Source organism: Lutra lutra, chromosome 4 (genome assembly GCF_902655055.1).
Source record: "Lutra lutra chromosome 4, mLutLut1.2, whole genome shotgun sequence".
NCBI lineage: Eukaryota > Metazoa > Chordata > Mammalia > Carnivora > Mustelidae > Lutra > Lutra lutra.
Genome location: NC_062281.1, coordinates 7,193,048 through 7,220,491, shown reverse-complemented (window position 1 = coordinate 7,220,491; position 27,444 = coordinate 7,193,048). Strand labels below are relative to the sequence as shown.

Genomic DNA, 27,444 nt, shown 5'->3' with positions numbered 1-27,444 from the left:
TGCTTTCCCGGGGACACAACATGGAGACCAAACTCTGGGTCATGCAGACTAACACATGCAAAGGCTCAGAGGCATGAGAGCATAATGCTATTTTCCTAGAATATAATAAAAACCATTATTTATACTTATTGAGCTAATTACTAATCAGTCTTCACTACAGCCTGTCAGGCAGGTGCTGCTGCTAACCCCAGACTAAGGAAAGATGAAACCAGAGCTGAGGTTCAGAGATGTCAGGCCAGCTAGTAGTAGGGTCACCCCAGGTCACCCAGCCAGTGACGGGTAGCAGCTCTGTTTGTAACCACTTCCCAGTGCTGCCGCTGATGAGTTGTGAAATGTTTGTTGAACTGGGTTAGTTGACTAAGGAAGAAGAGGCAACCAGGGCCCCACTCACTAAGGGAGGTGCCTCCCCAAACGTGCTGTCTGAAACCCCTCTTAAGGGCGGTCTTCTGTGTCAGGACCAGCCACCCAAAGTGGGGAATGTCTTGAAATGTCAACTTTTACCTGAACAATTTGAAGCTGGCACACCGGACCAAGGTATCTTCGTGTTTGTTTGTTTGTTTGAAGTTAATAACAATGTTCGATTTGTTACTATGATTCACTCTGACCCAGGCAGGACATCCGTGTTTTGCTGTGTCCTGCTCAGCACTCAGCTGGGGTTGAGTACCCCAGTTGGGAGCGCCGTCTGAGCGATCGATGGAGGCCCACTGAGGACATGGGCTGCTTGATCAGATTTCCCTTCTAAAAAACCACTTTTTTTTTTTCCTCTTGGATTATCTACACTGATCAAATTAGCACACTTCCTTCACTTGGAGGGGTGTATGCTCACTGGATTCCACTGGCAGAAACTCCTTCGTTCTTCAGCCCTCTAGGAGCTATCCTAATGATCTAGGTGGATAAACATTTCAGAATCAGGCTTTTGTTGGAGCTCCTTGCATTTGTAGGGCTCTACCCCTCATCACTTTACCAACTAATGGAAACAAAGCTTATGGCAGCTGGACTGGACTGAGTCCGCTCCTGTCTCCTGATGTGCCCAGTACCTTCAACCCTAGGCCACCTTCCCATGTGCCCTATTTTGATCTGCTGCCTTCACCTGAAGGCTGAGAAGTTTTCACTTAAAAGCTTGACTCTTCCGGGGTGCCTGGGTGTCTCAATCCGTAAGTGTCTGTCTTTGGCTCAAGTCATGATCTCAGAGTCCTGCAATCAAGCCCTACATCTGGGTGGGGTGGTCCCTGCTCAACGGGGAGTCTGATTCTCCCTCTTCTCTTCCCCCTGTTCATGCACTCTCTCTCTCTCTCTCAAATAAATCTATAAAATCTTTAAAAAACCTTGAATCTCCAATGTTACTTCTCCTCCTGTGTCTTGGCATCCATTCTGTCTCCTTGGTTCTTATGCAAGGACACTCTGCCTGCTTTCTTTGATTCTTCCAGGAAGAGTGTCTGGGGTAGATGGTTTCGAAGATGGCCCCTGTCCATCCCTCCCCTCCCCATATATGCATATAGCTTCCCACATCAAGAGGTGCAGTTTACTGCCCATCTTCCTGAATCTGCTTGGCCTGAGGGACTTGTCTGAGTAATAGGATGCAGCACAAGTGATATTCTGGAACTTCTGTGGCTGGATTCTAAGAAGCCTTTAAGATCCATTTGGACCTCTGTAGGATGCTCATTCTTGGCGTGCTCGCTTTTGGAATGAGCCGCTCTGATGCAGAAGCTGAAGCCAAGTGGAGAAGGCACATGTCGAAGCTCGACTCGTCAGCCCTAGAGGGGATGCTGGCCAACAGCCGCCATCAACTGACAGCCACGTGAGGGAACCATCCTGGATGTCCAGCCTTCGGGGAACTGCTGCCCCAGGAGGCCCCCCAGCTGGACCTGTACAACAGATCCTGGACCATCTGTAGAGTCATGAAATAAAATGATTAGTTTGGGGTCTTTTTCTATATAGTGAAGCTCCTGGAATGCCATTGCCTCCAGCCACCTTGTCTGAGGTCCCTGGACCATGGTTCACGTGTTTCGCAATGGTTCATGCCATCCCAGGTGGAGAGGCTGCAAGGGAACTAGGTTTTGTTTTAGCACAATGGTTTTGCACTCAAACCTTGCGCAGGGCTGGGGGGCATCTGGGGCATCTGGGGGGCCAGGCTGCACACTGCAGTAGTGTAGTAACTCAGGAAAATGTGTGTAGGTCCATTGAGTGACCAAAAGCAACAAAGATTGTATGCATATAGCCTGATCAAGACACGGTGAAGGGCAGGTTCTCTGATATACCCCGCCTTCTTTTGACAAGGAGGCCACACTCCTTGGACGGGTCAGATTCCAGGTTGCTGATTTATTGCACCTAAAGTTCAGGACATGGGTGTGATCCTCTGCCCCACTCCCTTCCTTACTGATTGGGATTCTGTTGCCTTCTCCTCTCTTGCACTGACAGCAGAAGTACTAAGAGGCTCTCTTTCTTTGACTTCCAGGTGATGATCAACGGGGGAGAAGACTGGAAATCTGGTGTGGATGAGGTGGTAGAAGACCTCTTAGGCACCCCACTTGAAGCCACTGGTCTAGCCCAGCTTTCCAGAGTACTCCTTTGGGGTTTGGTGTCCATGTCAGCTGGACAATAAAATATTAACTAATTTCTGCCTTACACTGTTTCTTCTGTATGTATCTTCCTATGGTCCTCACTGGGAAAGAAGTCCACAGCTGACCTAGATTCAGATGTCCCTGCATTCCTTGGCCTTTATGTCATCTTGATGCCACTTCATCACATGTTTATCGAGCACCTACTATGTGGCTGGCTCTGGAAATAATACATCAGAGAACCAAGAAGATTGCTGACCTCATTCTGGAGGGAGGAGAAAGGCACTCAAGGGTAAAACCAAAATGTAAACCGTATATCATATGGCGCAAACTGCTGGCAGATGTGAATGACTTCTTCCTGTGCAAATGTCACGGGACGGGAGAGCGCCAACTCCAGAGATCATGGCAGCCTGCTGCCAGCTGGGTGAGAGCAGCCAGAGCCCTCTGGAGACCCACAGCAACCCACCTATAGTGTAGAGATGGGTCACAAGAAGTGGTTCATTCTGGATTTATTTTGTAGGTAAAAGGAACCTGGGTTTTTGTTGGCTTGAGTGTAGCATAGGAGAGAAAATGTCTTTCAGCCTTGCAACAGGCTGAAATGAAATGAAATGCAGAAAACTGCAGGAGGTGCAGTTTTGGAAGTCAATTCCCTCGAGCCTCTTAATAAATATGGTAATTGTTATTTACATGAATATTGTTTGGTATTGGAACTGGGTTTTGCTCCCTACTAACAGAAGAAGCACAGTTAAATCACTTTGCCCCTTGACCCTCAGTTTCCTCATCTGTACAATGGGTATCAAAGTAACCACCTTACAGGTTTGGTATATGGATCTGACATAATGGGGTTAAGTACTTTGCATGGTACCTGATGCACAGCAGGTGCTCGATTGATGTTAGCTGAACACGGGCTTGAATGCGTGATACTGTGGACATTGTTAGTAGCAAAGCCCAGAATTATGTATACTACATGTTCATTCATTCATTTTTTTTTAGTATGCATTCAAAAACATAGGGAATTTGTAGGAAGCTTTGATTTCCAATATTTCCAATATTTCACTGAAAGGTGCATCTCTCCATGGTAGATTTTAAGCTTATAAAGGAAATGGGAATCTGGTTGGTGAGTTTCTTGCCCTGTCTCATTTGGCAACAGGCCACAAAGACAAGGCAATAATTGTTCTTATTTCTTCTCCAGCGCTCCAGACAGACAAGGCAGGTAGTTGGAATAAACTATTTAAACTCCTCTTTCCATTTGCATCCAGGGGAGTTTGCAGCTGTCCCAGTTTGTTACCAAGTAATGAGATGGATTAAATGATCTATTCAAACATAATAGTTACTTCCTTGATGGCTAGAACCCCGTCTTAGTTTTTTCTTGTATCTTACACAGCAGAAAACCTGTATAGGTAGAGCAGGTGTTTAACACATAAGCTGGTGGAATTTTGATTATTCAGCAAACATGTGTTAGAGAACAGCGCCAAGCTTCAAGTCATGGCTCACAAGGCCACCCTCCATGTGGTGGAGGTGATGATGCTGTCGCTGACTAGGAATGAGAAGCAGACACGGACTGTGAGTCAGACCCTGCAGGAGATCAGATGAGCTTACCCCTGATCTGCCCAGCAACCCAATGGAGAGTATTATCCCTATTTTAAGATGAGGACCCCGAGGCCATTGGGAGTGAGAGGATTTGTCCAAGGTCCCACCACTGCTGTGAAGAAAAGTTCGGGTTGGAACCCATATGTACCTATGACTTTTCATCAGATCATGAAAAGAAAAGCCTTATTCCCATGCTGGCGAGGATGCGGAGAAAGGGGAACCCTCCTACACTGTTGGTGGGAATGCAAGCTGGTGCAACCACTCTGGAAAACAGCATGGAGGTTCCTCAAAATGTTGAAAATAGAACTACCCTATGACCCTGCAATTGCACTGCTGGGTATTTACCCTAAAGATACAAACATAGTGATCCGAAGGGGCACATGCACCCGAATGTTTATAGCAGCAATGTCTACAATAGCCAAACTATGGAAAGAACCTAGATGTCCATCTACAGATGAATGGATAAAGAAGATGTGGTATATATACACAATGGAATACTATGCAGCCATCAAAAGAAATGAAATCTTGCCATTTGCGACGACGTGGATGGAACTAGAGGGTATCATGCTTAGTGAAATAAGTCAATTGGAGAAAGACAACTATCATATGATCTCCCTGATATGAGGGAGAGGAGATGCAACATGGGGGGTCGAGGGGGTAGGAGAAGAGTAAATGAAACAAGATGGGATTGGGAGGGAGACAAACCATAAGTGACTCTTAATCTCACAAAACAAACTGAGGGTTGATGGGGGGAGGGGGTTGGGAGAGGGGGTGGGTTTATGGATATCGGGGAGGGTATGTGCTATGGTGAGTGTTGTGAAGTGTGTAAACCTGGCGATTCGCAGACCTGTACCCCTGGGGATAAAAATATATGTTTATAAAGCTGTAAAAAAAAAAAAAAAAGAAAGAAAGAAAGGATGAATCCCCAAGTTTTGTAGCAACATGGACGGGACTGGAAGAGATTATGCTGAGTGAAATAAGTCAAGCAGAGAGAGTCAATTATCATATGGTTTCACTTATTTGTGGAGCATAACAAATAGCATGGAGGACAAGGGGAGATGGAGAGGAGAAGGGAGTTGAGGGAAATTGGAAGGGGAGGTGAACCATGAGAGACTATGGACTCTGAAAAACGATCTGAGAATTTTGAAGGGGTGGGGGGTGGGAGGTTGGGGGCACCAGGTGGTGGGTATTGTAGAGGGCACGGATTGCATGGAGCACTGGGTGTGGTGCAAAAATAATGAATACTGTTATGCTGAAAAAAATAAAAAAATTAAAAAAAAATAAAAGAAGAAAAAAAAAAAAAGCCTTATTCCCACTTGAATAAATATTTCTCCATCAGCTACTTGAGCACAGTAGAACCAGGTTCAAATTCCATGACTCTCCTCCAGCGCATCTAGATTTAACTCAGCTCAATTAGCGTCACTGTTTGAGAGCCAGGAGGCTTGGGCGCTGCTCTACACACCCTGCCGAGGTGAGGGAGACCTCCCTGCCCTGCCTTGGCTGTGCTGTTGCACAGACGAGTGGGGACCCTAGAGTTGTCTTGGATCTGTGGGGCTTTGTCTGCTCCATGCAAGGGTGCCAGTGCCAAGCTCCACACCACCAGAACGTTTAGGTGTTTTCATATTTGGGGGACGTGGAGACAGGGTGGAAAGATGAGAGGATCAAAGGAAGGGAGGAAAATGTGAGTTGCCTCTACCAGGGAATTTGTCTTAGAGAGAATGGAACCAGTATGGTGAAATCTCAGAGAATAGTGGGGAGGTGGAGAAGACAGTATTGGGGGATTTGAGACATATTCCAGAGACAACTAAACTTCTCTAATGAGGACTCTGCTCTGGCTATTTTAAGAATTTCTTTGCAATCAAGCATTATAGAGGGGAAAAAAGAGGGGTCAGGTGCATTATGGGAAAATCACTTTGTATTAGAAAAATAATAGTGTTGATATCCTTTCAACAGATCTTTAAGTATGATTTGTCCCTTTGCTTAATTAATTGCAGATTGAAGAGAATTTATTCTGTGACGAGACTTTGTTCTATTGACAGTCCCATCTGATGAAATATAGATTATTTTAGGCTATTTCAGAAAATGCCTTGCATATAGATATTAAAATAAACATGAATGATCTGGCTATATCTTTCCTTCCCCTCAATTTCACCCTCATGGATCTTCGATCAATTGGTTTGTGTCTGTATCTATTAGCACAAAATTTCATTTCAGAGAAAAATTATGCTATGTGAGGAAAAAAAAACAGTTTTTAGATATTATGAGAAAATGTTAAAAAAAAAAAGGAACATAGTTATGAAAATAATTCCCCCAGTGGAATCACCATGATTGGTTTTCATCAATGATTCATAATGAGATCAGAAAAAAGGGAAATATTCAAAGGCATGGATTTGAGTGGATTTAATCAAGTAAGATCACTGACTGCTGGAGGTAGAAAGATCTCAGAAATAACCTAGCCTTATTCTGTGCTTGTGCAGATGAACCAATTAAGCAAGGCTGTGACGAGTGGGGAAATCTTGGGCTCTGGGAAGAGAAGATTTTTGTCTATCTCATCTGCGTCCCTGGCCTTCTCTAAGAGTCAAAATGCTCAGTCCTCCTTCTCCCCATCTATAGAATGAGGACCCAGGACAAAGTGCTCCCCCTCTAGCTGGCACTGCCCTGACCACCTGACTTCAGCGGATCACTGCTGTTCTCCATTTAGAGCACTTATCACACATGTGATTTCCATGCTGGTATGTGAGCTTATTGGTGTAAGATGTGTCTTACCAGACGAGGAGCAGAGACTGGAGCTCCCTGAGGCCGAGGCCATCCCCCTGCAGCTCCGTGGAGCCCGGCAGAGAGACCCAGTGATTTGCTGAATGGATGAATGAATGAAGGGCTGAAACATAGTCTGATCATCGTGGACGTAGGCACTATCACCTGAATTTCCTGGATATCAGTTACAGGAGAAAAAACAAAAACAGAAATAAGATTTGGGCATACCGGCTTCAGTTTTATTAAAATGGATGTAGAGTTCATTTTTTGGAAATTATTGGCTTTCTACACCTGACGTATAACAAACTGTTAAGTAATTTAACACACATTCAAACTTTTAGCTGATAAAACCCAGAAATTTGATGCTTCTCATGAGTACAGGAAATGAATGCCCTGTATTTGAAGCTCTCCCCACCTCCACTTCCTTAAAATTATCTAGATAATAGCTATAGCATTTTTTTTTATTTAAACGCTAACACTAGCTATCTGTATGTAGTTTCCCTGAAACTACCACTGTTCAGAGCCATCTATCCAGTATAACATGTCAGATATAATGTATGCAGATGGCTTACGTGATGCATGTTAAACCCAATTTTGCTTAACTGATTACGTGGAAAGATGCCACAAACTGATGGCAACAACAACGATGAGTCATTTGTTCATCTACCCGACTAACATTTATTGAACACCTGTGGTCCCTGGGCTCCGGGAAAACACAGCCCGGTGGGGACGAGGGATGAGTGTTTGGAGGAGGCCGTGATACCATGGGGAAGCCCGGGCTCTGGGAGCCCAGAGGATGGGCACCTCATCTAGGAAAGGCATGCTGTCAAGGTGAGTTCTCCAGTTAGAATGGGAGGATCCGGGGGGGCAGGAGGAGCTTGTGAGCTTGTGGAGCAGTCAGGGAGCAAGAAAAGTGATCCTCTGGGATGTAGAACAAGAGCAGGAGACTACAGCTGTCCCAGATGCTGCAGCCCAAACGTGGAACAGACAAGTATCCTGCAGCCTGCTCTCCAGGGTGCTTCGGACAACTTAACAATTTCATCATCAGATGGGCGCTTTGACGGGGGAGGTCAGAGTGAGTCCTGAAATGTGGTGAGAAGTCATGGTCTTACTCGGACTGACGCTCCAATGATCCGTGATATGGACCACAGAAGGTTTACGCTAAACCTGGCAAGACCAGGCATGGACACACACCACGATGGTTCTCAAAGAGAAAGGGTTTCACCATTTCGTTCAGTGCCGCCAGTGATTCAGAAGCTGAATGAGCTTGGGCTTCAATTTCTTTGTCTGTGAAATGGCAAGGTCAGTAGCCTTTGGTGGATACTGCCGAGACACTAATTCCAACAACTACCCCCAACCCGATCCTAACAGCCGAACCTTGTGGACTCTTCACACCTCTCTTCTCAGAAATGTGTCCTCTTATTTCAGAAAATGTGGCTTCCTCAGAAAAAGTGCTGTTATAATTGAGAGATTACTCAGCACTATTTCTAGCTATGAAGAAATAGTGCCATTCCATCCTCTACAATCACAGGGACCAATCTTCTTCCTTGCTTTCCCTCCCTTCTCTTCCACTGCTGTCAGGACTTGACCATTTACAGCTCCCCAGACCTCTGCAGTGGCCAACAGGAGATGCAGGTGAGGAAGAGAGGGAGGCAGGCGCGCTTTCAGCCTGTTGGAGGGGTAGGTGCATCACACACAAGCAAGACATTTACAACTAAACATGGCGGATGCTTCCAGCTCAGCTCAGATCACCGTGGCCCCGAGCAAGACAGAACCTTCCTGAAAGAGGGGAGCAGTAGTCAAGAGTAGGATCCAACCTCAGGAATGGAGGGGGTTGGAGAACACAAGAACAAACCCTCATCCATGCTGGCCCCGGAAGGAAGTCTGCACATGGGCAGGAGCCTGACTAACAGGCTGAGGACACTCTGGGCAGCCCACTGCTGGGTAAAGTTGGGCAAGACACCGCATTCTCGGGGCCCCTCTCCCCTCTCCCCTGTAAGATGGGGGGAAGCATAGAATCCTCTTCACTGAGACACTGTGAGGAGTAAAGAGAGAATTCATGGAAAAGGCGAGTTAGAATCAGTGTTCCAGACATGTATCAGCTACTGCAAAGGTCTGGGCTTTGACAGACTGGTAAAGGGGGAAAGACCCAGCATCTGGAGTTAGATTGGCGTGGCTTCCAAGTCTGACTTACTGGTTATGCAAATGGTCCGAAGGAGGAAAGCATTAATTTCAGAGGATGCTTGGCATGGGAAGCAGATGCAACCCAGCATTTATTAAATGCCTACCATGTGTAGGGTTCTCTGCTCGGTGACTGACATGAGTTCTGTTATTTAAAATCTACCACACTGACATTATTGTCTTCATTACTTTTACCTTTATGACATTGTCATTAAAACGGAGTCTCCAAAAGGTGATGAGTCTCATCTGAGGATACACCTGAGGAGCTGAAGGAAAAATGTTTGAACCACATCTCTGTGCCTAGGACAACCGTTTTGGTTTTGCTACATCCCAGGCCCGAGCCCTCTGGCTCCGCTGAGTCTCACAGCAGACTCCTTCACGTCCTAACGGTTACCTCTGTAGAGGAGCCTTCTTTGGTCATTCCACCCACAGAAGTTCCTCCCATCATTCCCCCCACCCCCAGGGCCTCAATTCCTTTTCTTCAGAGAACTGGTACAATCTGCAGCCCTACATGTCTCCGTTCACATAACAATACACAAAACTATTGTTTATTGAAGACGTTATCCTGATACTATTCTAAGCCCTTTTCTTGTACTATCTCATTATAGCTCATATCAACCTTATGAAGTCAGTAATTGACATATGCTACTTCATTTCATTCCATAACAGTGCTGTGAGGGTGACATCCATATTTTCAGTTTATAGGTAAACTGGAACTGGGACACGGGGAGGTTAAGTGACTTCCTTAAGGTCATAGAGCCAGGAAGTAGCGTGTCTATCTCTTGCACTAGACTCTATACTTTCTGAGGGCAGTGTCCCTGTTCCAAAGCCTGGAGCAGTAACTGACATGTGATTATATATACTCAGTAAACACTGATCAATAGACAGATGAACACCAAGGAGAAAAACACAAAAGGATTATGAACTGGTGAGGAGATGTGCCCTTTGTTCTCAGAAACAGCTGCTCTATCTCTGGCCACACTCATCTACCTAGTGCTTGTCTAGTGTCCGGGCACTGGCTTGACTGTGATAGTCTGGGGGGCATTGTGGGTGCCTGTATATGTGTGTGTGTGATGCTCTGATGGGTTGAGGCTACGGGAGATTGGCTGAATATGTCCTAGCTCTCCACCAGTATGTTCTGGTGGACCAGTGAACCATACTTCCTTTGCAGCCCCCACTGGGAGAGGCCAGTCATAGAAGAGCTCTTTGGGGCTTTGTGTGCAAAGAGGTGGGGAGGAAATGAAGGGATGTGGGTCAACAGTCATTGTCAGAGGGGAGGAAGGGACATGGGTTAACAGAGTCAGAGTCAGGGGGATGTTTGGAGCAAAAGGAAGCCATTGTAGATTATGAAGCTTCCATTCAATGAATTCTTGGTACATTCGTCCAACCCCATAGATCATTGTTGGGGGAGCGAGAAGAGACTTGAAAAGTAGGCAGGGACATATCCACAGGCCTTTCTTGGCTGAATAAAGGGGTTGGGTCTTCATCAGAACTACCAGCAGGGGAGAAGGTTTTAAGCCAGAAGGAAATGAGCAGACTTGCATTGGCCAAGATCAGTTTGGGTGCAACACAGATGAGGGCCAGGCTCAAAGGCAGAGGGCAGGAGGCTTCTGAGGAAAAGGCAGAGCAGGGACAGAGAAATGGGGGAATCTGGGGATATTTGGGAGAGGAAGCCAACAGGTACTGCTAATAGAATCACTGTGGGCCTGAAGGTGAGGCAGTGGCCTTCAGGTTTCTGGAATGACAGAGAGGACACTCCATGAGAGAGAACATTAAAAGAGAGTAGGATTTGGGGGGCTGGGAAGAAGAGTAAAACAAAAGCTATTTTTAAAGGGAAGATAACTATTTTATGAAAGGCAAAGAAGCAAATGCAAAATAATACCAAATTAATCTCTTAATCAGAGGCTCATTTGTTATAAGGGCTCTTAGACTAATTTGAGGGGTCTGTTTTAAGAGCCAACTTGACGTCTTGCTGCAACTATGCAGTGACTTAACTGCTTTGCACACAGCCTCAGATCCTCAGCCAATTTTAAAGATCTTCTTGGAAGCAATTCTCCAGCATCGCACATCTCCTTGGACCTCACTTGAAGTCAACTGTCCTCATGCCACTAAAACCTGACGGCTCCTTCAGTAAAGCTTTGGAGTGTTCTCTTCCACTCTGTATTCCAGGAAATCTAGAAAATAAATCATCAGCGAAAGAGGTAATTTCTGTAGATTGTTTTCTCTACCCACTTTACAGAGTCTGTGTGATTTGACAAGAAGCCGAAGTTTCTATCATTCACTTTCTGTAACAATTATCGCTTACCAAGCCCCCAATTTATGTGCTGGACAATTTATGAACACAATATTAGTTAATCAACCTCAATATTTTGTGAGGTAGATACTTAGAGTTAAGGAAACTGAGGCTTAGAGAAGTTAAGTGGTCTTGATTTTTCAGAAGTGAAAAGACCCTTTTAATGTTAAAAAGGAAAGAAAAGAAGTCACTTGTTAAAGGAGTTGACAGGCTGAGCTCCAAAGACTGGGCTCTTCCCACTATGCCTCTGAGATATGAGCCCAAAGCAAAACACTCAGAGCAAAAGCTCGGAGCCTTCTGATCCACACAAGCAAGATGCATCCTTTGCATGTGACTTAGTTAAACAAACAAACCCTGATGTACACGTGGCTCCAAATTCGTTAATGTTTAAGTCACTGAGCCTGTCTGTGAAATTCAGACTCTCAAAAGAGTTCTCTTCCAAACTTCCTCCTGCCTTACAGATTTTCAAAGACAAAAGATGGGAGGAAACAACTTGCATTCACTGAGAAAGTGTTGTGTTGCCTGGAGGAAATGTTTGACGCTGGAATTAGGAGCCCCATTTCGCAGATGAGACAATGAAGGCTCAGAGAAAGGCAGCGTATCTTGGCCAAGTCACACATTCAAGCTGGGCAGGGAAGAGGTAGGACTTTACTTCCGGTCGACTAAATCCTTCGTTCGTGGTCTTGAAGTTTAGGAAGAGTTTTGTTTTGTCCATAAGACAAAAAGAATCAATACTTTCCAGGCCATAGAATGCCAAACGGTACATCTCGGTGATGTGTGTCACTGAGCAGATCTCTCGACTTTGCTGACTCCATCATTTTCTATCTTTTATTCCTGGACAGACAGACAGACAGTTTTGCTTTGCATTCAGCCCTGGAGGGAGAACAGTGTCTCAGACCAGTACCGAACACTGAGGAAATCAATGAGCCAAAATTTGTTTACAGAGCTGAGATTTTTCTATTTAAGCAACGTTTATAAAGCACATATTATGGCGCCTGGCCCTGTTTTAAGCACTTTCAAATGTTAGCTAACTTCATTCTCATAATAATCTAATGAGGTTGGCGTCCCTGTAATCCCCTTCCTCAGAGTGAGTGAGAAAACACAGAGACGTCAAGGAGCTCAAGGTCACACAGCTAGAGAGAAGCTGGCTCTGTAGAAGATGATCTTCACTGCTATACAAGCAGCCCTTTGCCTGAACTAGGTATTTTTTGGCAGAAGCATGGGACAGAGGCTCTGTGCTACCCTTCCTTTTCCTGAGGACGGGGACCCACCCCTCATGAGCCCTGTCACACTCTTCATTCACGCTCAGATGCTCAGAACATTTGCTTCTACCGTATCTACTCAAACAGGGTAAAGGAAGAGACATTCCTCCCCTCTCTTATTATTTTATTCCTTTAAGGATTCTTGGTGAAGGTTGGCAGTATTAGTAATGATAACTGCGGTGTCACCTTTGACAGGGGCTACCAAATGTCCGTTGGTTCCTATTTCTCCTAGAGGAACTCCACTTCTGTCCAGGTAAAACTCTGTATTTACCAGCTCTGTCCTGGGCAGGTAAGGTTGGCTGTGTGTGTTACGGTTCTGACTACAGATACTTAAGCAAGAACCACTACATGGGGCTTCTCATAAATCTTAACAACAGAGCAGACTCAACAGGTAAAGATCATTTTCCTGTCAGCCCTCCCCCTCCCCACATTTGCCTCCCTGGAATGAGGTCGGATGCCCAGGGAGGGGTGGAGACATCCCACTGTGACACCCTAACATGGGTGAAGCAGAAAGACTGAAGGAGCCTGGCTCACTGCTGACATCTCGCCGCACATTTTGTAGCCGATGTTGGACTCCACGTGGGGTGAGACCGGGACACGTCTTGTCTGGCTGAGCGCTGAAAGCTGGGGTTTCTATTTCATGCCCTCGAACCTCTTCTTCTGATCTGTACTGCCTGATACCACAGCCACTAGCCACATGTGGCTAATGAGCGCTTGATTTGGGGCTAGTATTTGTGAAGAACTAGAGCTAATGGTATTGGTATTAAGTTTTAAATGAATTTGAATTTTAAAATGGGAGCAGTGTAAGATATTCTTCCATTAAATGCATCTTTATAGGGGCTTAGTCGGTTAAGCTTCTGCCTTCAGCTCAGGTCATGATCCCAGGGTCGTGGGATTGAGTCCTACGTCAGGCTTCTCTCTCTGTCAAATAAATCTTAAAGAAAATTTATCTTTATAGTATTGATAGGACAACACTTTATTGTAACCATTTGCACCTGGATTGAGAAGGGCTATAGGTGCAAAGTACACACCAGGTTTTAAAAATTTAACATGAAAAAAAGATCATAAAATATCTCAATATTATAAAAGTATTGATTACATGCTGAAAAATTATTCTGGATATAGGGGGTTAAAGAAACTATCTCATTAAAATGAGCTTTACCTGTCCCTTTTCACCTTGTTTTTTTTTTTTTCCATCTAAAATTACTTTATTTATAAACATATATTTTTATCCCCAGGGGTACAGGTCTGCGAATCGCCAGGGTTTTTTTTTAAGATTTTACTTATTTATCTGGGATCAAGAGAGAGATAACAAGAGAGAGTATGAGGGAGAGGGAGAAGCAGATTCCCCACTGAGCAGGGAGCTTGATTCGAGGCTCAATCCCCAGACCTCGGGATCATGACCTGAGCGGAAGGCAGACCCTTAACCGACTGAATCACTGAGGCATCCTTTTTTCACCTTGTGAATGTGGCTGCTAGAAATCTCAAAATTGCACTTGTGGCTCCCATTATATTTCTGGGTATTTTACATATATGCTCTCCATTCGGGGCTTGCTGGGTGTCAGACTCTGTACAGAGCACTTTACATCTATTTACCTCATGGAGATCTTAAACTGCTTGTGGGAATGATCCTGTTTTCATTCCACAAGTGGGCAGACTGAGGCCAGAAGAGGCTGCTTCACACAAAGCACTCTTTTGGTTGTGGGTAGACCGATGGCTGGGTTTGGATCCTCAGCTGGTGGCTGCAGCCATTCTGTGCTCAAGGGTAACCTACTGTGTAGAACTGTGCCCAGATTACCGTGGTTGGTACAGTCAAGCTGCTGTAGCTTTGCAAAGCTGCTACCAGTGAGTGTGGCTCGGAAACCTCAAGAGAATTCATTCTCCAGCTACGATTCACCAGAGGAAGCTGGAACTTCCCACACATACCCCACGTACCAGCTGCCATTCCAGGCTGGATCAAGTGAATCAAGATTGCGTGAGTTTATCTGGTATCCTACGCCCGCGCCCCTGCCCATTAACAGTAAGCAAAGGATTTCGAGGTGTGTAACCTGCCATTATAAATCCATACAGGGTAGTGATGAAGGCTGTGCATGGGGAAGCTATCGCCAGGTGATACAGAACCCAAAGCATGAAGTCCATAGGGACACCTGGGAAGCCCATGGTTACTGACAACAGTCCACTCCTGTTCTGAGATGTTTTCTCATGCAATTCAGTGGGTGTGAGTACAGAACTTCGACTTCATGTCCCTTCTTCCTCCACAGCCATTTTTGTTAAGATTAGCTCCTCATTTTTTAACAACAGAAAAGCACAAGCAAACACTGGCATTTTTTTTTTTTTTAATGTGACCTGGATGTGTTTGCTTTGCAATAGACTCTCCAAATGTCATCACCCCCTTGAGGGCTGATTGGACACGAACTTGACACTTCCCAAAATGCTTTGTATGAGCATTGTGCCGAACTCAGACACGTGCAGGTTTGTTGTAAAGTGTCTGGCTAATGTGGCTGGAATTGTTTTGTGGACAGCTCTATGCACGTCAACAAGAAAGAGTGGGTTAGGAGATGGACATGGATCTTGTTACTACTGTGGCAAAAATATGTTATATTTCAACAGCGACTTTCAAATCACAGCACCTTACAAAGCACCAGAGGTTGTGATAATTTGATGTGTTGTTGAAATATAGCAAGTGCGCTGGCAGTCCAACATCACATATCCCCTTTTAGTCCAGGAAGCGGGGGACAGAAGGCTGCTGCTGCACAGAGGGAAATAATAAAACACACTTCTACGATGGTTATACCTGGGAACTCAGAGCACTTTTCGGGGTTTTCTCTGCAAATCTTTATTGTTCTCATCAGATCTCAATAAAAGAGGATGAAAACAACAACTAGTAGCTGCTCCTTTACAATCTCAGAGATAGAGACAGAGAAAGCGTGGGGTTTTGGAAAGATCGCTGAGCCAGACAGTGACGGGGTCAATCAAGGGGTGATCTGCTCATCCGTACACACCTGACTGGTTGTGACACGCCAACCCTGGACACGGCAATTCTTGTTAGTTTCCGTTACCTAGCGCGCTTATCCTTGAAACAGACAGAGGCTCAGCATAGAGAAACATCCCTTCCGTAACCTTCCTTTGCCTCGTGCTCACCTCCTACTCTGTGTTCTTCCTTTTTCTTCCTTCTACTCCTGAGTTCTTCTCCCTTCCTCCTATTTCCCCTTCCTTTTCCTCTTTTTCTTTACCTTCCATGTTTCAGTCTTTCACTGAAGAAGATTCTTCACTCTCCTCTCGCCTGGGAAGGAGTTAAATCCTACTTGTGATTCCCTTTTGGCGGCTTCCAAGTCCGACCCAAGCGGGGGAGATCAACCGGACTCAGCAGGAACTTGTGAGGGTGTGTACTTCCACGTTTGGCCACGAGGGGGCGCGTGCGCAATACTGTGGTTCCCATCGGAGGCTCTAAGAACCGCGAGGGCTCCCTTCCTGCTGACCGGTGAGTCTGCTAGAGGGCCTGGGTTTCAGTCTACCCAACAGGGAGGGGAGCGACTGGACTTTCGGGGAACATGAATATAGAGACAAACAGGTGTCTTCAGTATGTGAGTGCCTGAGCTGAAAGGTCCCATTCCACCTGTCGTTAGACGCGGGTGGAGTGTGTGTGTGTGCGCGCGCGTGTGCATGTGTGTGTGCAGTTCTCCACTTCCTGCCTTCCATCACTTAAATGTTCGGGGCAACAGTTTCTTCACCTCTAAAAGCGAGTGACTCGTGAACGAGCTGCCCACTGCGGCTCCTTCCCGCCGTGTCTCTGCACACTGGACGCGGGAGGCTGGGGAGGCTGATTGAGCAAATAGGAGCGAGCCCCTAACAGATCAACTAGTCCTCAGTGAGGCCCTTCCGGGCTGATGGCTGGGCTTTGAACTTTGGAGGGCTACGGACTTTGAGGAGTTCCTCCGTGTCCTCCCGCTCACGTGTTAAGACTTTTTAATCTACTCAAGGTTTGAACGTGCATTTCCTGTCGCTGTCTGGAGCCAGGGATCAGAGCGAACGTGCCTGGTGCCTTTCTTCCTGACACGTAAATGAGTGATTTCTAGGTAAGGCTGTGCCATCTTTTGGTGCTTGTCTTACATGACAAACTCATTTGTCTCAGGTAGCTGGGAAGTGGTGCCGTCAGAGGCCGTGTTTCAGAAGAACGGACTTGAACGGGTGTCAAGGGCTTGCTGCAAACTGACCGCCCAGCCAGGTGCTCTGGCTGTGGAGGCAGAGGGGTCCACAGATAACCAGACGCCAGTGTGATGTGTCGTGGGTGCACGGGAGCGGGGACAATGCTTGCGGGGAGTGGGGAGGAGGGAAAGTCAAAAGCCTTCAGCATGGTCACTTAGTGCCCATGATGGGCCTTAGGAATCTGCTTGGCCACCATCCTGGAAGATACAGATTCCTCTCCCAGTGCCCAGAGACACTGAGTATCTGACTCAAGATCACACAGTTAGAGAGCGGGAGAGCCAGGGGTCAAACCGAGGCCTCAAGTTCCTGGTCCAGTTCTCAACTTCACCCCCCCACGGCACTGCAGGGTCTTGGGAGATCTGGGATAGTGCTCACCCTTCCTAAACCGAAGGAATAGGACGCTTATGGTGTGAACAGCAATCTGGTAACAAACATGACAACTCCCTCCGAAACATGCCGCCCGCTTTTGTGTATTGTCTGAGGCACGCGGTTGCTGTGGCGATGTCTGAGAGGCTGGCCAGTACTTGTCCACACCAACACATGGGGGCGGTAGGTGGGGGCTCAGGGGGATTCTGACAGACAGCCGTGGTGCCAGTTGGCTCAAGTGGCGGGGCTGCTCCCGAGACGGCGTGGGGACGGCAACACTTGATAAGGCTGGCTGCAGAAGAGCCCCTCTGTCTCTGGGGCTGGGAGGTGAACCCCTGACATACCAGAGGTGGGAGAAAAGCTTTTTATTGGAGCCCAGGGCCTCCTCTCCAGGTCAGATGCAAAATGTGCAGATGGGACAAGTGGCCCCCATGGCCCCGCCTGAAGAAGCTCTGTGGAAGTCCGTTTGGTTCACGGCTGGTCCCTTGTACCCAAAGCAGACCCTGCCCTTGGCATGTGCTCAGGAAATACTGGTGGGTGTCTGCAGAGATCTCTGGTCTGAAGGTCAGAAGACCTGAGTTTGAGTACCATCGGCACTGGCTTGCAAATAATCGGAACTGTTTCTAACACCAGATTTTCTCATCTCAGGGATCTGACAGCGAGGGCCCTGAGGAGTGGCCATCTCACGAAGACCGACAGAGTCTGTGGAGAGGTGCGTGGGGGCCCCACAGCCAGCAGTCAGCCAGCTTGGTGGGTGGGGACAATTTCCTGAGCATCTCACAGAGACATTCATCTCCTTCCTCCCTGGAGGACCCCATGTGGGTACTCACAGGTAGGCACCTGCCCTCTTGGAAGGTTCAGAGAGGAGGAGGGTCCAGAGCGGAAGATTCAGTGCCTTTGCTGTCAGCTTCCTGGTGTACAGCCCTCCTCCCCAGCTGCCAGGGGGACGTGTCTGCCAGCCTTGCCAGTGGAGGAGGGCTGGAGCGGGTCACAGCTGTCAGGAACTGACACCTGGGAGGGAAGAACAGGGAAGGGGGGGAGGAGGCCTTAGGGTCTATCAGTCTAGGATCCCTGACTGACAGCCATGGGACTTAAGCAAAAGTATGGAACTGCTCTGAACCTCAGTTTCCTCATTTATAAGTGGTGATAAATAATATCTTCCCTACAGGTCATTGGGAAAACTGAAAATAGTGAATGAAAGAGCCTGGCCCTTAGTAAGTGCTTAATGAAAACAGCAATTACTCAAAGTGTGGGCAGTTACCTGGGCAGAGAGCCTGAATGGAAAGGAGGCTGTAAGACCAAGTGATGAGGGGTTTGCTGAGCGTCCAGCATCTGGTCCCCATTCTCCTCCCCTGGGGCTCACCGATATCCCAGAACACCCCTTCTCCCTTCCACCCTTTAAGTGTGGCCATCAGGGACACACACCCTAGCATGTAGGTCCTGCGATGCAGGAGTAGAAGCCGGAGGTACGTGCATTCCTTTCCAATGCTCTAAGAGAAAACATAGCCCCACGAATCCTTCCCAGTGCCCCCGAGGGCTGCTGGCTTAACCATGGTTTTGGAGATGTGGTCCACATTTGTATCTGTATCTGTATCTGGATTCTCATCTCTCCTTTACAGACGAGGAGACTGAGGTACACAGGTAGGTCACATGAGCAGGAGAGTCATAATGGCAAATCCAGGCTGTGGGGGTCGCAGAGGCTACAAAATTAACCTACCCTTTGACTGCTTCTTGAGAGTTCAGAACGAAGAGAAACATGAACATTCCTTCTGGGAACTCTGAAAGGACACTTTTGCTGGGAGGCACTGCAGTCTAGGGGTGGAAAAGGGGATGGGGTGTTTGTGCATAGTGCTTGGGGCTGAGACTCAGAGCAGCTTAGCGATCCTTGATTTCCACTCTCGGCATCTCTGGCTGTGGAGGCCTTCATGAGCCTGGGAGGAAGATCTGCCCCAGGCAGCTGGCCACAGGATTGGCATTCCATTGGTCTGTTCCTTCAACAAACATTTCTGGTGCCCCCACACCTGTCCCAAAGGCACCAGATGCTGGGGACCCTCCCTGCAAAACAAAATTCTAGCTCTGCCCCTGAGATGCTCAGGGTCTCCTGGAAACAGAATTACAGCTGTGAGCCAGGGCTGACCAGTGCAGGTTGAGGGAGGGGAGGGGGGGGGGGGACGGTGCCTTGACTGCTTTGCAGAGGAAGTCTTGGAAAGCTGTCCAGGGAAGGTGACATTGAGGCCAGGACTTGGGGATGGGGTTTGGCAGGGGAAAGGCAGGACAGACTCAGGAGTCTTTGGCTTGCTCAGGTACATTTTACTCCACATGCCGAGGACACCTGAAAACGTCCTGAGGGAGGGCCTGTTGGGGAAGGGGGCAGAATGGGACCTAAGACATCAGCATCCACGTGTGTCCAGAGGACTCTCCCCATGAGGGGACAGGCTCCTGCAAGGCTCCCTCTTCCTCCTCCAGTCACAGCTCTTTATGGGAGAAGAGAAAGACACGCCGGTGGCAAGTCGGGATGACAAAGACGCCCTGAAGGGCACGCGCTTTTATGTAACGGACCTCGGTACCTGGGGTCCCTCTTTAGGCACCCAGAGCCCAGGCGCCAACGAAGGACGGCGCGCCCGCCTTATTTCCTTGCAAAGAGGGGACAGCAAAGCGAAATAAGTTAGGCAAGTCCTGAGAGCCTTAGAAAGAGCAGGGCGGCTCGCCCGGTTGCCTCTCCCCAGAGCCCGCCCGGCGAGCCCGGACTCCCCGCCCTGACCGCTCTCCCGGCCAGGCCTCTGTCTCCCCTCCGGGGAACGCTCGCCCGGTGACCTTGGGCGAGCCGCCCGACCTCTCGGGGCCTCAGTTTCCCGGCCTCTGCGTCTGCCAGCGCCGTTACCCTACAGCGGGACTTCCCCGCGCCCCCGGAGCTGGAGCAGAGCGCCCCGAGGGCCGGAGGCGCCGGGACGCCCTTCCCAGAGGACCGCAGCTCGGCTGGGGGCGGCCCCCCGAGGCGGAGGGCGGGGCGGGGTGGGGCGGGCGGCGGGGGCGGGGCTGGGGGGCGCGGGAGCGGCGAAGGGGGGGCGCGGGAGCGGCGCGCAGGCGCAGGCGCGGCGGGCGGGGCGGCGGGCGGGGCGGCGGGCTGGGTGCTCCGCGCGGCGGCTCGGAGAGCGCGGGGCGGCGCGCGGCGTGCGGGTCGCGGCTGAGCTGGGCGCCGGCGCCGGCTGGCAGGGCTCGCCCGGGACTGCCTCAGGCTCGCCGAGCTCGCCGCCGGCCCGCGTCGGCTCCTACTCGACCAGCTGCGGGGCTGCGGGGGCCGCGTCCCGGAACAGCGGCCGCCAGCCCGGGGCAGTCGGCGGCCACCCCGGGGGACCGGAGCCGCGCGGCCGACACTCGCCCCGTGCCGCCTCCGCCGGGCCGACCGCCGGGCTTGGCTCCGCCGCGCCCCGGCCGCGGCGCCTGGCCCGGGTTGCGCGCCGCTGGGGCGCGGGCGGGGTCGGGGGTTGCGGGGCCGCCGCTGCTCGCCTGCCGCGCGTCGGCGTCCCGGGCCCGGCGGCCAGCGAGCATGGAGGAGAAGTACCTGCCGGAGCTGATGGCGGAGAAGGACTCCCTGGACCCCTCCTTCACGCACGCTCTGCGGCTGGTGAACCAAGGTGAGGGCGCACGCTGGCCGGCCGTTAACTGTCGCCCTCGGCCGTTGGGGCCGGGGGAGTGGTGGCCGGGGGCTCGGAGACTGGGGAGGGTCGGGAGCGGGTGGAAATGCCGGGCTCTGGGTAGGCGAACCTGTGGGGTTGGCTAGAAATAGACCTGGGGAGGCGGGCGCGGACCCAGGTAGTAATCTCCGGGCATTTGGGTGGGGACCTGGGAGAACGTGGGATACCTGGGGGGAAAGAGAGATGTGCCTTTGGGAGGCTTGGCGGGGGCAGAAGGTTGGGGCGTTCGGATGAGACTTGAAGATCTTTGGGGACTCGAAGATACCCGAGGGAAACTTATTGGTAGAGGACGTTGAACATCTGGGGGCTGTGGCGGGGTGGGGGTTGAATGATCTCATTGGAGGGTAGTTTGTGAGGGACTCGGGGATCCTCGTATGTTTGGTTTGTCCCGGGAACTGAAGAAAGAGCTGGAGCAAAATGGAAGGATTTGAGGGGCTGAAATGCACACGAGGTGAAGGGAACAGGTGCTTGGCTTGTTAGTGAAGTTTGAGGACCTTGGGGGAGGTTTGGGGTCAGACCCTGTGCTTTTCAGAGGAGAGGGACCTGGCGGTCCTAGTAGCAGAGCCCAGTTCCTCTCCTATCCGTCTTTTTCTCCCATGCCGAGCTATAGCCACCCTGGCAGCGTGGTCCGCCTCCCTGGGAGGGGGTGGGGGCAGCTCCAGCCAAGGATTGCAAGCTGGCCTTGGAGGGGTTGGTAGGGGAGAAGAGGCCCACGCAATTGCGCCCTTCTTGGCTTGGCTGTCTTGTCTTTGGGAAGCTCTGGGTGGGTCACCCTCGCTGGAGGCTGGCTAGGGGTTGGGAAGACTGGGCAAGGAGTCTTGCTGCCTATGCTTTTCAGCACTGCTCAGCCAGTTCAGGGTGTGAACAGCCCTGGGAAGTACAGGGCACTGGGATACAGGGACATATGGAGACGTGTCTACCTAGGACAGTATTTCCTGGTTTGTTCTTCCTCCAGCTTCTTGAGTAATCTGGGATGGAAGGTAAATCAAGCCTGCCTTCCCAGGCACAGTCCTCAATTCTTTCTGTATCTGTTAATCCATGTTTCAGATAAAGATGGGTTTGGGGGCCACTGGTGTTCTTTTTTTCTCTGAGTGATGGCAGAAATAGTATCTGGTTAGATCTGTTACCCTTTGCATGAATCACTCCATGAAGTGGCAGTTTGTGGTCCCCGAGTTAAATCGGGTCTGCTGATCCTAATGCTGGCCCTGGTTCTTTTATTGTTGGAAATGAAGGATGAGGCAGACATATTCTATTTGTATATAGATGTCTATATTTTAAAAACAGCAACCTCCAGCATTTGCCTATTTCAACCAGTTCTTCGGAGTAGGGTGTGTTGTCGACTGATGGTGGTAGTGGAGAGACTCAGTGTCTCCAAGAATTTAAGCATGCATGCCGTTTGAATTGTTGAATAGAAATTGGTTTTCAGAGCTTTCCCATTTTATTTTATTTGCAGACTTATTTTTATTTCTTTAATAAGGTGGGCTTGTGGAAAAGTAATGGGCTTACATTCTTAAATTAGAGAGAAAGAATTTTCAGTTTATTCCCATGCTCTTCTGAACGGTTCTGCACTTAGGTTTCTACTCGTTGCTCTTTATGATTTACATAGATCTTTTGTTGCCTGCTGGGCTGTCATTTCTGTGAAAGAAATTTCTTTGTATGTTGTGTGAGATCAATGGCATTAAAAAGATTCTAGACTGTGGAATCCAGTGCATTTTTTTTTTTTTTTAATAAAGAAGTTGACAAAGTTATGTTTCACTCAGTTAAGGAAACAGCTCAACAGAAGTGTAATGAGTTATTTTGAAAGTTAGAATTTTTTTTTTTTTCTCTGTGCCATGTTGTTATAGTACTGTGTTGCTAATGCATTCAAAATTATTTCGGTTTCTGTTTCTACTAGTGTTAATGGCCTCTAGTTACTTGAAACAGATATTGGACAATGTTGCCATTTAGTATTTTTTTAGATGCTGAATGGGATTACCTTACTTTTTCCGTAAAGAATGTAATTTGTGTAAGAAGTACATTTTTTTCACATTGAACAGTTATGTGAAAGAAGGAAAAGGTGATACTGAGATGCTCTTGTTACTGTTAATTTAGATTACTTCAGACAAGCATGTTTTCCCTTTAAATCATAAGCTGATATCCAGAAAGCAAAGCCCTATCATTTAAAATATTAATCATGCTTAATTATGTAACTCCAAGTGCATTTCTAAATAGCATCTTAAATCTGAATCTGAATGGTTATTAGGAAACTTTGATTTTGAATCTGATAAGCGTCTTGTTATTGGCTACAGAAAAGTATTTTTATTCTCATTTAACAGCATTTTTGACTCTTTGCCTTAAAAAGAAACTATTTTTTTTCAGAGTTTATTCTGAATCTCTATACTGGTGTCAGTGTTCCGGCAGTAACTTGTGCAGTGACGACGGTCAGCAGTGAACGTGATACCTCATGTTTGCATGGAGTGTGTTCAAGTTTCCAAGTCTCTTCAGGGTACATGATGTCTAGTTCCTGTCTCATGCTTGCACCCTGGTGAGGTAGACACCGGTGTCTCCATTTTTCCGGGGAGGCACCTGAGGAACCCAGTTATGCAAGCTTGTGGGCAACGGAGATATAATTTGAACTCAGGTCTTCTGTCTCCTAAAGCCATTGTTCTTGCTACTTAGGTCTTCCTGCAAAGACAGAATAAACTACTTCACACATACTTATTTAAAACCCCGCAGAAATCAATATCATTAATATGCTTGCTTCTGGTTGACTTATCTTGATTTTTTAAAAAAGTTTCAATCTGTACTTATCTAGTGGTCTTTTTAAAGAAATAAACGTTGCTAGCAGATTTATCCTACAGGATTTTAATGCTCCGGCCAAGAGGCACTTTTGCATTAAAGCCCTCCTGTGACCTGTTTATTACTTTTGTAATCAACACATTATGATAATGAAACAGTTTATAAATGAGATGTTGCCATTTAAAAAAAAAATCAGTAGTTGTAAACATTGATCAACCTCCTAGCTGAATTATTTTTTTTTCTAATAATCTTTAAGGAAGAACTTGAGCTGGGATGACATTAGGATGTGTGCTCCCAAGCTAGTATAGTCCAGCTCTTACACATTTTCCAGCCTTATGTTTCATGATGGCATTAGTTGCTGACTTTCTTTTTATTTTCTCAGGCTAACTAGCTCCCTTCCCCCTCTCCCCCAAACACTGAGTACTTTCATTTTTCTACCAAATGTAATGGTTAATGTTTACTTGATGTTAAAACTGAGTCAAAAAAGATAGGCTTTGGTACCACCCCCTTCCCCCACTTCCATGCCTATAGAGAATTGACATTGCCTGTTCTAGCCAAGGAGGTTAATTGGAGATGAAAGTAGCGTCCCATGTTTTGTATTGTATTTGCTAGGAGGGGATGTGCTGACTCTTACAAAAAAACCATCTTTAGGAATGTCTTATGCATTATAATTTAATCCAGTTCTCTGGTACTGCTTTGGATGGTTTTTAATCCAAGCCAAGTAACCATTAAATAAGATTACATAACCCTGTATTTTTAATTATCTGATATAATATATGGATTGGTGGCTGATTCACTGCCAAGTTATATTTAGTGGTTGGTTACAGGGGAAGTGTAGCAGAGGATTCAAGATTAAGCTGGTCTGTTTGTGTCCAGATTGATAAAGTTGTCTGTTGGTTTTTCAAAATAATAATTTTTCATCTTACATCAGTTTCTCTAAAATCAGTACTCTTAGCATTATTCAGGATATGTGTGAGGGGCAAAAATGTATAAGGGGAGGATCATTACTAGCCTGATGTGCCGTGTCTCTTTGTTCAACAAAACCTGATGGCTAGTGTTTCCTTTTTGGTGACCCCTTTTGGAAAGTGTTTGTGATTTGCTTGACTATTGTCAGATGTGTGGAGTAAGAGAGACGAAGGAGAATGGAAATTGCAGAATTATATTTAGATGTAGTGTGTGATTCTCTGTTTCATCCAAAAGAGGCTGTGGTTTTTTTAGTTTTCAATTGTTTTTCTTAGGGTTTTCAGAATTTTTAATCATTTTTTTTGGTAAGAAAATGGAGGGGATGCTGTTTCTGAGTTTTGTGGAGCGTGCTATGATTTGAAGTGATCCAGTGGTTGGCGCGTGATAGTGTTTTGGTATCTGGTCATTAGTGAATGTTGCTGGAGAAGCTGCCATGCCAGGTCCTGGGCTGAGTCGTGAGGTGGCGAGGGAAGAACAAGGGAGACTCTGCTCCTGAGAAAGGAGTGTGCTCACATGTGTTAATCTGAGAGTGAGTGTCAAGTGTGGAGATGCCCTCTTCTTTCTTAAGGAAAGTCTTCAACTATCCTTCAGCTGTCCTTTTGAAGTGCTGAGTGACTAGATGGTTTAACTTAGTCAGCCTAGGGACATATTTGAGGTTTTTCTCTGTGCCGGGTCATGTCTGTAATGTGAATACTGTAACCGCCCAGAAATGTAGATGTTACTAGTCCAGTTTTTCAGTTGTAGAAATCGAGACTCCAACAACTAAAGTGAGTTACCGAGGACATTGCAAAATGTCCCAGTGAAGGTACAAGCTTTGTTCTTTCCTGAACCACACTGGCCCACAGAGGGAGAGGGTCCCTTCATGGCTGGGCTGGGATTGAAAGCCCGGTTACATGCCATCCCTTTTTATAGCTTGCCCTTGGAATTTGTGCTCTAAGGGATCTCCTGTGATCATATCCTTCCCCCCGAATGGATTTAGGTGGCCCATTTCTTCCCAGAGCAGCTGGTGCTTACCTCTATGGTGTGATCATCCTTGCGCCATGTTATTAGGACCTGTCTTCCATGGGAGAGTGTCAGCTTCTGGGTAGCTGGCCTGGGCTTCCATGGCTTGGTCTTGAGAACCTCATGGAGCTCTTAGATCTCTCCACTCCTGCCTTCTCTCAGTTTTCACAGTTTTCACAGAGGCGGAAGACTCAGAGTGTTGTCATGGTAGGGCAGCTGACCTGGGCACAGATCCAGTGAAAGAGGCTCTGAGTGGGATGCAGCGTGGGACCAGCAGCAGGAGGCCCCCGTGCTCTTTGCATGTGGTGGGACTGTGGGGCTCTTCTCCAGGAGACGTGAGGAGATATTAGCGGGTCTGCTTGCCACCAGACGTTTATTTACTTTTCTTCTTCTTAAGGAATTTATTAAGCCAATATGCTCTAATACAATTAGCTCTCCTTCCCTAAATTCCTAATGACAGACTAAACCCGGAAATTTGCAGCCCTCGTTACATGGCAGTGAAGCCGTCTTGCCCGAAGGAGTTAATCCTCCAACTCAGAGGTCAGACAGACACCCCAAACCAGGGGAGCAACCGGGATTGCAGACTGAATGCCCACAGCGGATCTGATAGCACAAGACCCTTTTGCTTGTTGTCATCATTCTCACTGAGTGAAGATAGACTGGTTTATATTTTTTACCAAAAAGTAGACGTGTTCCTAAGCACTGGGGATAATGATGATGATGAAAGCTGCAAAATGGAGGGCCTCTTTGTGCCGGTGCTTCCTGTGCTTTGTCTCTAACCCTCACAGAGATCTTGCAAGGCAGGTGGTTTCATCCCCTGCCTGACTCTTTTGTTTTTTTCCAAATGACTCATCTGAGTCTCAAAAATGTAAAGCAGCTTGCCCAGTCAAGGTGCACAACTTTCAAAAATCAGGCTGAAGTTTTGAGTCTGCAGTGTTCTGATAGGATGCTTGAAGAAAAGTAGATGAAAGGATGGAAGTCGATGTTGTTTTTAAATACAAGTTTTATTATAGTAGAAGCCAGTTAGGAATTTCCACTGCTGATGATGAGTTTTTAAAAGAGGTCCCCCTAAAATGTGTTTTACAAAAAGTCAAGTTCACTTTTTCCCTACATTCTCCAGCAGCACTTCTCAGTCTTCAGGAGGCATTCAAGGTAAGGATTCTTAATTATGAGTATTTCAGCGGTCAGGGAGAAAATAGGAAAATTGTCACTGTGGAAAGTCACTAAGACAATGGCTCTTTGTCTTGAAGGAACCTCTCAGAGGCACAAAGCTCTTTATATTTTAATATTTATCACAGAAACATTTGGTTGAAAGGATGGTATCAGGGATTTTTAGTCAGTTTATTGTATGTTTAGAAATTCTCCATTTTCTAAAAATAGGCTCAAAAAGTGGAGGGAAAAGAGTGCCAAGAACATAAAAGAACATATTCTCACAGACAATGGTTTTGGCTCTCTGATGCCAGTGGGCTCGTGGGGAGGATGTTTGACTACCCTTGCCTCATAATTGCTAATAGTAATAGTCACCATTTATCAAGAACTTTTCCTGGGTTAGATGCTCTATGTGTGTTATTGTGCTTAATTTTTCTCACAGTGTTAAAAGAGTAAATCGTTTTACCTTATTTTACACATGAGAAAAGTGAGGGCATGAAGGACAAATTATTTGCCCAAGGTCAGACAGCTAAGTGGTAAACCAGGATTCAGGTCCTTATCTGCCGCCTCCCAGACAACAGACAGCTCACCTGTGAGCACCAGCAGAGCTGGAAGCTTCCCCTGCGGCTGGAGTTTCACCTTGGACT

At 47.4% G+C, this 27,444-nt stretch overlaps 1 protein-coding gene and 2 long non-coding RNA genes across 5 annotated transcripts in view; all 3 read left to right on the top strand.

The window, feature by feature from the left end:
* The first annotated feature begins 319 nt into the window (after nucleotides 1-319).
* On the top strand, nucleotides 320-2,615 carry LOC125096939 (uncharacterized). The gene is made up of 2 exons (XR_007126444.1): nucleotides 320-534; nucleotides 2,456-2,615. It is a non-coding gene; the product is annotated as an uncharacterized LOC125096939 (long non-coding RNA).
* Nucleotides 2,616-15,012: 12,397 nt separating this feature from the next.
* LOC125098357 (uncharacterized) lies at nucleotides 15,013-18,404 on the top strand. Its single transcript, XR_007126805.1, has 4 exons — nucleotides 15,013-15,188; nucleotides 16,619-16,714; nucleotides 17,859-17,922; nucleotides 18,379-18,404. It is a non-coding gene; the product is annotated as an uncharacterized LOC125098357 (long non-coding RNA).
* Nucleotides 18,405-20,312: 1,908 nt separating this feature from the next.
* KHDRBS3 (KH RNA binding domain containing, signal transduction associated 3) overlaps nucleotides 20,313-27,444 on the top strand; it is a 184,105-nt gene continuing 176,973 nt past the window's right edge. For 2 of the 3 annotated variants that reach the window (XR_007126577.1, XM_047725505.1), the window contains exon 1: nucleotides 20,314-20,845. Coding sequence is in view for 2 of the 3 variants with exons in the window: in XM_047725505.1 (XP_047581461.1) it covers nucleotides 20,758-20,845 (88 nt within the window). In the remaining variant the exon portion in view is untranslated. Of the gene's footprint in view, nucleotides 20,846-27,444 lie in introns of all 3 variants that reach the window. The other variant, XM_047725506.1, reaches the window with a different exon arrangement.